Genomic DNA, 11,695 nt, shown 5'->3' on the forward strand with positions numbered 1-11,695 from the left:
CTTTTAGCAGGTAATAAATTAGACACTCTGTGTGACAAAAAGTAAATCATTGTGTACATTTATTTGCAACTTCCTAGGACTCTAGCGTTATTTCAAACTAGAAAGTTTTTAAGTAAATCTTTACAGGCTTTGACATATATCGTAACAGGTTCAGGGAACTGTTAACACTAGAAGCTAAACAATATGTGACTCAAGTTTTTTTTTTCATCTCATTCAACTCAGAAGAAATCACAGAGAAGAAATGTCTCAGAAAAGAGAACTACAATTGGGCAGGCAGATATTTAAAAAGCTTTCAATTTGAAACAGATTAAATAACCTTATAATATCCGGTATAAAACTATGGATCTTTCTGCGAGGCTGTTAGCAAAGAATAGCAATCCAGTATAGGAAAATAAGACACAAAACTCTTTCTGCTCTTCCCATTTTAAAGCATAATTCTTGTTAGCAAAAAACAACAACATAGTTAATCCTTTATTTTTAATAAGACTCTCAAAATTATAGCACCCAAAAATAACTTCTCTATGTCAAGCTGTTATTCCAATACTGACTTCTTGGTTTTAAAGTCCAAGTATCTTTCTGAGTGCCATAAGCAGTTCCAAGAACATCATAACAAATGTACATATTTTTTCCCAAATTCCCTTTTTTTTAAATCCCAAATAGTAGCAACCTTCTCATGGGAACCAAAATTACGTGTTTCCCATGTTACTGTAAAGGAAGTGCATGCACATTTTGTACAAAGGTTCAGCCTCAGCACTGCTGACATATAGGCCCAGAAAATTCTTTGCTGTGGGGGGCTGCCTTGTGCAACGTAGGTTATTTAGTAGCATTCATGGCCTCTATCCACTAGATGCCAGAAGAACTATCAGTGTGACAACTAAAAATATCCCCCAGAGGCCTTCTGGGGGCAAAACTGCCCCCAGCTGAAAACCACTATAAGCATATAGTTCACAACGAAAATAAAAATCTTAATACAATCAACTAGCAGAGGATACAGATTTGTTACTTTGGAATTTGATAGAATAAGCACACTGTCAAAAATCAAATTACTAGGAAACATGGGCTGGAGATACAAATAAGGGCTGAAACATGAAACTTAAAGAGTCTTCAACTTAGTGAAAGAAAGAGAAGGGTGTTAGTTGCACTTCTTTATTCCTCTAACTCCTTAGATCTTTTTATGAACTGTGTTTTGAAGAAAGTCTAAGTATATGTTTCATAATAGTAACTGTAGTACAGGGAAACAAGTTAAAAGAATTCTACTTAATTGCAAAGCAAACAAATGTGAATTCTCAATCATGGGCTTTTCTCCTTTCCTTCCTGCCTATTATGTAAACAAACAGCCACCTTTAAATACTTTCACTCTATGTAGAAGATAAACCTGAGTTCCATATAGAGCATGAATAAAATAATTTTGTTGCCTGAATTATTTTAAAAGAGAAATTATTGTAATTAAATCCAGAAAACCCTGTTACTTTGAGCCACATATTTCCATTTCATTCACAAGGTCAGCCTCAAATAAATATCATATACTAATAATTATACTCAAAAATAATTATAATTTCAATTGCTATGTCCTACCTTCTTACATTTTTTGAGTGATTTTTTTTAACATTTACCTGTCTTCACATATAAAAAGAAACAGAGCTTTTGCTGTTGTTTGTTTTTAAGTGCCCCTATGGGAAAACCACCAACTTAGAAGATTTAATGCCCTCAAGAACTTAAAGTTCCTCTAGCAAGGAATTTCAGTTTCTTGAGACAAAGAACGATACCTTATAAGGACAATATAATTTATGGATCATGTGTTTCCTGCTCTGGTACAGTAAGTATTTGATGACTACATGTTGAGTAAATTCCTTCTTTAGAGTCATTCATAAAAGATTTCCTACTTTTTAATTGTCATGAACAACCAGAAGTAAGCTTTATTTTTATGATGAGTATCTTTTTATGCCAATTCTCCAGAAATCCATGTGGTCCACACATTTGTCATTTTAACGTCAATGCTCTATTTCATTGTATGGCTCTGCTATAGACTGCTTAGCCTCCCCTCTCAGGTAGCTGGGATCAGAGCTTCTATTCACAAAGAATTCTAATTTATCAGTGAAGCCAATGGAGCAGGCTCTCCAGGGGTGTACTTGCATAAGGGTTCTAAGGAATACTATAAAAGGAAAGGGGGAAACCTCCTAAAATGAGTTAAACCATGAAAAATCTCATTAAAAGAAAAATGTGTCGATGGGAAAAAGGCATTTCCCATATACTGTCCTACAGCATAACAAATGTCCGGTGGTGGCATCATGTTTCCTTCTTATAAACTAAAATACTCTAATGCTTATGTTAAGATAAACACAAACACAGAAACAACTGCATAGTTAAAAACTGACCACATTAGGTGAACTTCTCAGGTTTCCTAATTCATTCTTAAAAGGTCTGATTTAAGGAGTATCTCACACACGATCACTTCAGGAAAAATGATTTGACTAAAATAACAATATTACAAAATGAGAAATAAACTAGAATAATCTCCCAATATACAAAAAAGATTGTACAGTTCAAAGTGATACCAAGATCTACTTAGGAGGCAGTCCTATAGCACTGACTCAAAGGACAGCATAACTCCAAGACTCTGAGATATACTACATATCAAAGGGAAAAAAATATCAGGAAGCTATTATCTATGTCATATATCTGAAGTTGTGCATATTCCTAGAAAAAGCTTTCAGTTACTCAGATCTTTCACCTTCAGGGAAATTCTACAATAAACCAGGATTTTTTTTTTTTAAAGATTTTATTTATTTATTTGACAGACAGAGATCACAAGCAGGGAGAGCGGCAGGCAGAGAGAGAGAGAGAGAGAGAGGAGGAAGCAGGCTCCCTGCTAAGCAGAGAGCCCAATGCGGAGCTCAATCCCAGGGCCCTGGCATCATGACCTGAGCCAAAGGCAGAGGCTTTAACCCACTGAGCCACTCAGGCGCCCCTAAACTAGGATTTTTAACAAAAAACAAATATAAAGTCAACTTTGGTAAGATAAAACTTTAAATGTTTTTTGAAAATTGCCTTGAACCCAGAACTTGTTTTGTATATATATTAATTATAAATGTTTTCTTTTTTACTTAAAAGTTAAAAGCAAAACTACCTTGAAATTTAAAAGACTGCATTCTCCTTTACAGCAAAAATACAAAGATACCAATTCAAGTAATTTGCTGGCATCCAAAACAAAATTAGTATGGACTTAAGCTCTTACCATGTAGTTTGTTTTATAGTGACTCACCATAAGTAAGCTTTAAAACTCAATGTCTTTAGAACCTAGCCTTAAAAAAAAAAACTAGGTCTACATCATAATTACTACCTTAAAAGAGAACATCGGAAAAGGTTTCATACCCAATTCCCCTTGTTATTTTTTTCACAATGATAGAAAATTACCTTTGTCAGCCTCAGTTTTGGGGTTTTTTTTTAAGTTTACTCTAAGTGTCAGCCCTTGGGAATTTATACTGCATTTCCTCACTGACACAACGTAATAAATGGTAGTAAAGATCCTACTAAAACCTATTCAACTTCTACTGTAACTAATGTGTGGGTGTTACTGAGTCCTCAAATTCCTCTTCATTAACAGAAAATGTTTCAGTGCATGTTTTAAACATCCTGTATTGCAAAAATTTAGTCAGCTGATTTTGGAGGAACATTCCCCTGGAGAAATATGAGTTGACTCATTGCTAACTATTACAAAAGCCTCTCAGCTGGTCTCTCCCAGCCTCCAGTCTCTCCCTCCTGTGTTCTGTCTTCCCCTGCTTTGCCAGTTACCTTAATCGCAAATCTAGTTATGACATATGGAATCTGAAAAACCTTCTTGCCCAAAGAACTTCCTAGAGGGTAAAGTCCAAATGTCTTATCACGGAATAGAAGGCTCGTACTAATGGGTACCAATCTACCTTAGTTTCTTCCTTGCCTCCCTTTCCTGTAGACCACCTGCAGACATTCTCTTCATTCCCTAACAAGTCATGTTCTTTTTATCCTTCCATACTCTCACAAAAACTCTTTCTTCTCCTTAAAACACATTCATATCCTTTGACTTGAACATTCCCTGATGTAGATGAGATCAAATACCACTTATACTATAAACCTCCCCCAAGGTTTTATACATCTCCCATAAAGACTTTAGCCCATTTGGTCACCCTTTGCCCCTCCATAAGCATTAAGCATGGTGTCTTACAGGAACTCCACAAACGTTGACTAAATTTTGAAAGCATGACCACGCTTAAATGAAGGATTGGCTATAAACTGTTAAAGCCATGGTTAAGACCCATAAGGCTATTCTAGGTGCATGTGGGTGGCTCAATCTGTTAAGCATCTGACTTCTGTTCAGGTGCCCTGGGATCCAGCCCCGAGTCAGACTCCCCGCTCTGCATGGAGTCTGCTTCTCCCTCTCTCTCTGCCCACTCCCCATGCTCTCTCATGCTCTCTCTCAAATAAGCAAAATCTTAAAATTTAAAAAAAAAAAGCATAAAGATCTTCCATTCATCTATATGCAAGTATCCAATAATACATACATTAACATTAAAAATATAGTCTTATTAATATTTGCAAACAGACAATCGTGGATTACTAAAACTCCAAATGTATATACTATACTTCACCTTACAGACTGGTAAATGTTAACCATCTATGAAAAGCACAGCAAAAACAGTGTTAACCAGAAAAGATATGGTGTCTTCCCATTCAATGAAGTTTCAGTATTTAGAGCTTCAGAATTCCAAAGAGGCAAATTTACTTAATTGCCCAAAAAAATACAAAAAAGACAAAAAATGTAATTCCTGAAGGTCAGCAATCCTACAGTGAAATCTTCCATCATCACCTTTGAGCAACTCTCAAGGCAACCTTCAGTAAAACCCTCATTCTCCATCATACTCAAAGGCTAATAAAGAAAATAAGAGCCATGCAAACAGTAATTTCAGCAAGAGCCAAAATAAATGAAGCTGTTTCCAGAAAGAAGCTAGAGTGTTAGCAATTTGTTACCACTACGTTTAGGCATCTCCAGGATAAATACCTTACATGTTCAAGGGAAGTTTCACAATTCAAAAGCAATCTCACATAAACGATTTAGTTCTTACCACAATCCGGTGCTTAAGCAGAGCAGGGATTATTTTTACGGATTTAAGACATTACGAACCCAGTAAAAATGCAGATAAAAGACTGTTTGGCTATAGAAACATAGCACTTCGCTTCCAAAAATAAGTACTCTTTACTATAACAACAAAACGGCCCAAGACAAATGAGCAACCCCCCTTTATTCCATCACTAAATCTAGTTCGGTGGACATACTAGAAACTCCGCTCTTAAAATGAACGTCAAAATTTCAAATTATGATAACCTGGAGCGAAACTTCCATCTCCCTGTCTCTTTCCAAGTGACATTAACTCACAAGCAAAACCAAGCTCCATTTCTCAAAGCAGTTTAAACAAGAACACACCCTCCGCGTGCACTCAGACTCCAAGGCTTTTCAGCCGACTCCCTGAGGCCAGAGTCGGTCCCAGACAAGTCCCAAGAGAGTCTGGGGGACCCAGTTATGAGCGAGATGGGGGTGGGGCGCACTGCAAAAGGCTCTGCCAAGCCGGAGACGGAGGAAAAGGGACCAGTCAGAACACTGCCAAGAAGGGTTTGGGGCGCCAGACCCCGAGCCTCGGGTCCGAGCACTCTCCACACACAGCTGGAGCGGCTCCGCCTCCCGACCCCAGGTCCAGTCCCCAGCCAGGCCCCTCCGCTCCCAGGCACCACGGGGTAACTCCGAGCGTCCCAACCCTAGGAAACAAATCTCAGAGGTCCCTGCGGGGCGGACACCCACCTGGCCGAGCCCCACCGAGAACTGGGCCCACCAAGTCAAACAACAGCAGCCACTGGAGCCGGAGGGCCCGAAAGGGCGAGCCTGCGCCCGATCCCATCGCGGCAGATTCCGCAGGTTCCACTCAACACTGGGTCGCCTCTGCCTCCGCCTGCTCCATCATTTCCCAGCCCTGCCGGGGCCCCAGAGCTGGCCGGGATGCGCGCGCCCGGGACGAACACGCGCTCGGCACTGACGCAACTCGGCTCTTGTCCGAGCTCGCTCCCGACATCGCGCTCCCTACGCTGACGTAGAGAAAAATCCAGTCTCCGACCGGAGAAGGGATTTCTGTTCCAGCCGCTAAAACCCTCACTAGTCTGCCCGCCCCTTCACACTCGCTGCCCCGCCTACTGCCCGTCACGCCCCGCCCTCTCTGCTCCTAGGCCCGCCTACTTTGGGCGTAGAAGAATCTGATTGGAAGAAGCACTAGAAGGAAAAGCAGGAGGAGAACCAGACCCAGAAGCGGAATTGAGGAGCAGAAATAAAGGGCAGCCCCGCCCCCCTGCGCAGCCTTTTCTGATTGGCTTGCGGGCGTTGGGCGGAGCGTCAAGCCGCGTGCCCATTGGCTATTTTGTGGCGAGGAGTCCGGCTCCGCGGAAAGGCCTAACCCGGCAGGCTTGCTAGGGTCGAATGTGTAGGCTCGGCTTTGTGCTTGAGTCCGGGTCTCCGCCACTGGGCCCGGGAAGATGGTTCTGGGTGGTTGCCCGGTGAGTTACTTACTTCTGTGCGGCCAGGCGGCTTTGCTGCTGGGGAATCTACTTCTGCTGCACTGTGTCTCTCGGAGCCACTCGCACAACGCTACGGCCGAACCCGAGCTCACATCCGCTGGCGCCGCCCACCCAGAGGGCTCGGCAGGCGCTCCGAGCTGGGAATATGGCGACCCCCAGTCTCCAGTCATCCTTTGCTCTTACCTGTAAGCTACCCAGTCGTCGAGGCAGAGATGGAGATGGGGCCAAGGATATATGGGTGTTGGGGTGGGGGAAGGGAGGCTGCTTTTTTCCCCCCAGACCCTCTCCACCTGAGGACCTGACAGTCAACATGCGGGAGGTAAATTTCATACAGGTTTCTCACTCCTCTCACCCATGGAGGGGGAAACCTTGTGTGTCGGTGGCAGATCCTTTGGGATCGCGAAAGAGAACTAGGGAGGAGTGACATCATATAGTCTCCGGAAGAAGGGTACGAGGTTGTGCCTTCTCTGTCCTGCTCCCTTTAATGAAGGAGAATCCATTGTAGGTGTTAATTATGAGGCACAAATAGAGTAAATGACTTGTCCTTGCCACAAGGCACTTTCTTTTAGAAAAGCAATATCCTAACCGTTGCAGAACCAAGTCATTTTTAACATCTTTTTTTAGTCCATGAGAAAAGGCGTTTGGAAAATGCAAAGAGAACTGGGAATCCTTTGGCTTCAATTTTGTTCCTATTGCCTTGTGGCTCCTTGCCCAGGAAAGGGAGAAAGCCATGGGAGAAGTAGAATCCACGTAGAAATAGGACCAGAAACGCTCCCCTTCCCCAATAAAAGGATAATTTGAATGGCTGTCTATTTGACCCGCTGTTCTTCAATCTGACAGCATCTCTTGCCTTGGGGATCAGTCAGAATTAAACCCTAGAAAACTTGAAGTGTCTCTTGCCTGTTTTGATTACATACACTTAAACAGCCATTTGCAAAAGCCATATGAGAATGACAGTCATGATCTTACTGGTGATTTACAGACCTGATGAATTTATAGAATGTGACGACCCAGTGGATCATGTTGGAAATGCAACTGCATCCCAGGAACTTGGTTATGGTTGTCTCAAGGTGGGTTTTCATTTTGTTTTATAAGCAAACTCTTCCGTAGAGAAGTAGTACTGGCCAAATGCTGTTACAACAAAGTATCAGGGGTATGAAGTTACCTTTCTATAGACTTCATTAGAATGACTTCCTGGAAATTTCCAGCCTGGCCAGCGTCAGTGACTGATCAAGCCATTTCATTTCCTCAGGAAGGAGTGTCTGTGCCCAAACTACCCAGGTGCACAGACCAACCTGTCTTTGGTTCTTTGGGCTGATATTGACTGATTTAAAGCTATTATGTCACCTCTTCATTATCCTTCAAGTATGTATTTTCCTAAAAGAACAAAAGAAAGGCTTATGCACTTTTTTTTTTTTTTTTTTTTTTTTGCTTATGCACTTTCTAAAACCAATAATGGACTGAGCTGCATCTTTGTTACACATGCATTTCGAGCAAAGCTCCTTTTGCCAATGATCTTTCTTTTCATAAGGCAGGCATTTTCCACCATGTCCTTAAGAAATAGATGGGGTCTATCAGTATCTGCCTTTGTAGAAGGTTGTAGTATTCAGGGAGAAGCCTTAGGTAACAATGGCCTCTTGGGATGGAAGAAAGCCCTTCAGTTCCATTAATAACATCCCAGTTAGTCTCCCCAAAACCAGTGAAATTCATGTACCTCCCCATCATGCTGCATAATGCAAGTCAAGATTCAATCAGGTATAAGAGAGTTATGGGAAAACATGGTTTGTACTAAATAAGAGACAGAGAAATAAACCTGAAAGTAATAAGACCAAAAGGCAACTCTTAATGGTCATGTGTAAAGAAATATTTTCAATACAATGAGATCTTAATCTGTTGATAATTATCAATGAAGGTTTTGAAGGTTTGAGTAGCATTGTATAGAGACCACTTTTGCCCATTTAATTTTTTTTTTAAGATTTATTTATTCATTTGAGAGAAAGAGCAAAGAGGGGAAAGAGGGACAGAGGGAGAGAATCTCAAGCAGACTTGTGCTGAGCGCAGCGCCTGGATGCAGAGCTCAGCCCCATGACCCCAAGATCTAAAACTGAAATCAAGAGTCATATCACGAGAAATCTCGTGATATGAGCTGAAATCAAGAGTCAGATGCTCAACCAAATGACCCACCGAGGTGCCCCTGCTTTTACCTATTATAATTAAAAACTGAGCTGTCCCTGTCAGGCCACTCAAGCTGCCACTTGCCCAGAAGTCCTAGAGGACCAGTACTCAGGCAACTAAATCCCAGGGGAAGAAGTATGATTTCCAGCTCCCTTCCCTTTAAGGAATGCACCAATGAAAACAGTAGTGAACAACTTAATAAGGTGCCAGTGGAGAATGTACAGCTGTGCTTTCTCTGCTAGAATTCAATTACATAAATGGTAAGAGGTCCTGTTCTGAAATTTTTTGCTGAAATTTAAACTTACACAAAAACGTACTATAGATGTCTGATAATCACACATTCAAAAAAAGTTCTGAGTCAGATGATATTCTGAGGTCGTTTCCTAATTATGTTCATTTACAATATATATAGAACAAACTTATAATACACATTGATTTTTAAATACCCATTCCCAAATGCTCAATTATGTGCTCTTTCCTGTAAATATAGGATAATTAAAATATTGTGTCCATCTGTTCTAAGTGGTGTTTAATGAAACTGATTATAAATTTTTTCACCATATTAAAGAAGCTAGTTACAAGGAAAAAAAAGAGTTTATTTAAAACAATATACAGTTAGGGTGGAATAATTTAAAATCACTTGAATCACTAAATTCCTTGGTCTTGAACACAGCCTTACCCCAACTTTGTTAGTATAATTATTGTCCTGAGTCACCTCTTATTAATGAATATAAAGATCTATTTTGTGTAACTTCTTTGGTAAGTTTGGGTTGTTTTGTTTTGGTTTGGTTTTTATGCCACAGTTCGGTGGGCAGGCCTACAGTGACGTGGAACACACTTCTGTCCAGTGCCGGGCCCTCGATGGGATTGAGTGCGCCAGTCCTAGGACCTTTCTGCGGGAGAATAAACCTTGTATAAAGTAAGTGTTACTTTGAATGGGGTAGTTGGTACCTGGATAGAGGTAGAGCTGTTTTCTCTGTCATCTCGTGATATGACTTTTCTCTTTTATCTTAAGTGTTGAAGGGGCAACATGATTACTACTGTGCATAATCCATGGACAGGAGCGATGTGGTTACAAACAGAAAGGACACTGGACTTATGAGAACAGAGGCCATAAGTTCTAAATGTCTCTTTCATCAACAAGCTAAGTGCCGGTAGAAGACCGGAGACTATGTCCCTCACCTACAAAATAAAGGAGCTAGACAAGATGATCTAGCTCCAAAATTCCTATGGTAGACATAAATCCTATAAAAATAGCCTTAATATTTGAGTAATGAAGGTTTTATTCTTGCTTTCTTTATTTCTTTAAAGATTTTATTTATTTGTCACAGAGAAAGACAGCGAGAGCACAGGCAGAGGGAGAAGCAGACTCCCTGCTAAGCAGGGAGCCAAATGTGGGGGTGGATCCCAGGACCCTGGGATCAAGACCAGAGCTGAAGGCAGATGCTTAACCAACTAAGCCACCCAGGCGTCCCAGAGAAATAAAGGTTTTATTATGACAAGTGTGGATCTCTCTCCTGGAAAATAAGTTTATCTTAAAGAATTAGGGTAATTTCTGTAAATTTTGCTGGAAGGCACAGAATGTATTTATATCAGTTGCTAATGGAGTCCGTGGTGTTTGAGGATATTAGAGCAATTGCAATTGAGTGTCATCACAGTACATAAGACCCAAGTCCTTACTGAAAAACCTCATTTTTAGTTGCCACAAAAAAACAGAAGCGTATATAGAGATCAGTGCTCATCTGAGGAAAGACAATGACATTTCTGTAGAGAACTGCATTCAGAAGTGCGGCCTCAGAAAAGGCGCCTGAGTCAGGGAGGGCTGCAGGCCCAGACTTTACTCCTCCCAGGATGCCTACAGAGCAAATGTGCTTGATTATCTCCTGTCCAGTCCAGTCAGTATTTGTTCCTTTATGCCCTAGGTAGTACTCTTTTGAGAGCCTAGGCCAACCAGAGATTTTCTTTTTGGGGAGGATGAAAGGCCACAGAGCGACTGCTACATCATCCTTTCGCTTACATTAAATTCATTAGTCCTTAAGTGTTTTAATTTTCATGTGGTAAACATCTTCCTCTTCATTCCTTCTGTCTAGATACACGGGACACTACTTCATAACCACTTTACTCTACTCGTTCTTCCTGGGATGTTTCGGAGTGGACCGTTTCTGTCTGGGACACACTGGCACAGCAGTGGGGAAGCTATTGACACTTGGAGGACTTGGGATTTGGTGGTTTGTTGACCTTATTTTGCTTATTACTGGAGGGCTAATGCCAAGTGATGGCAGCAATTGGTGCACTGTCTACTAAAAAGAGCTGTGGTCATGGCCCAGAGAGGCATGTCTTCTGAATTCATCTCTACAGGCTCAAAACTCTTCCTTGATAACAGACCTGACCATTACTTTCCTTCTTCAGAGGGAATGGGTTTGGTTAGGAAGGTTTCTTTGGACTCTGGGTTTTCAACCCAAATTTTATGTTGCAGACTAGAAATGACAAGCAAACAGTGTTTGGGAATCAAGTGTGTACCTTTCCTCACATATAAAATATAAGGGATAGTGACTAACTTATAAGTTGCAGGGGTTTCCATACTGTATTTCTATACATTGCTGTATCTTCAGTACATTGGAGCAAGTGAACCTGACAAGATAAGCAAAGTGAATATTTTTAGGTGCCTTTTGTGACCCTGAATCTTCATGCAGAGGAGATGTGAAGCTGAACCAGTGAAGATCTTCAGAAGTAAAATGACCATGGATTTTTTAATACTCACCGAAATTCTGACTTTCTGAATTTAAATTGTGGAATAAATTTTGCCAACCTGGAATGCTGTTTGGTATTTTCACTAAGTAGAGTGAGACTCAAAATTCTGTATGTTTCGCTAAAAGCCAGGCATTTGAAATGAACCACTCTACTAATAAATCCTATTGTTACATCA

The 11,695-nt window shown here is 40.9% G+C and overlaps 2 protein-coding genes across 3 annotated transcripts in view; one reads left to right on the forward strand and one right to left on the reverse strand.

Moving 5' to 3' along the window:
• ADAM9 (ADAM metallopeptidase domain 9) overlaps window positions 1-6,157 on the reverse strand; it is a 148,242-nt gene extending 142,085 nt beyond the window's left edge. The window contains exon 1 of the mRNA XM_045998185.1: window positions 5,831-6,157. Coding sequence (XP_045854141.1) covers window positions 5,831-5,927 — 97 coding nt within the window. The 5' untranslated portion in view covers window positions 5,928-6,157. The remainder of the gene's footprint in view (window positions 1-5,830) is intronic.
• A 290-nt stretch (window positions 6,158-6,447) lies between these two features.
• TM2D2 (TM2 domain containing 2) lies at window positions 6,448-11,584 on the forward strand. 2 transcript variants are annotated; one of them, XM_045998173.1, is made up of 5 exons: window positions 6,448-6,779; window positions 7,577-7,664; window positions 9,573-9,688; window positions 10,860-10,997; window positions 11,432-11,584. In XM_045998173.1, the coding sequence occupies exons 1-5, from the start codon at window positions 6,553-6,555 to the stop codon at window positions 11,442-11,444; spliced, it is 582 nt and encodes a 193-aa protein (XP_045854129.1). In that variant the 5' UTR covers window positions 6,448-6,552; the 3' UTR covers window positions 11,445-11,584. The 2 variants fall into 2 exon arrangements, with proteins under 2 accessions (XP_045854129.1, XP_045854128.1); XM_045998172.1 differs by having other exon boundaries at window positions 10,860-11,584.
• The last annotated feature ends 111 nt before the right edge of the window (window positions 11,585-11,695 follow it).

This window comes from Meles meles, chromosome 2, assembly GCF_922984935.1.
Source record: "Meles meles chromosome 2, mMelMel3.1 paternal haplotype, whole genome shotgun sequence".
NCBI lineage: Eukaryota > Metazoa > Chordata > Mammalia > Carnivora > Mustelidae > Meles > Meles meles.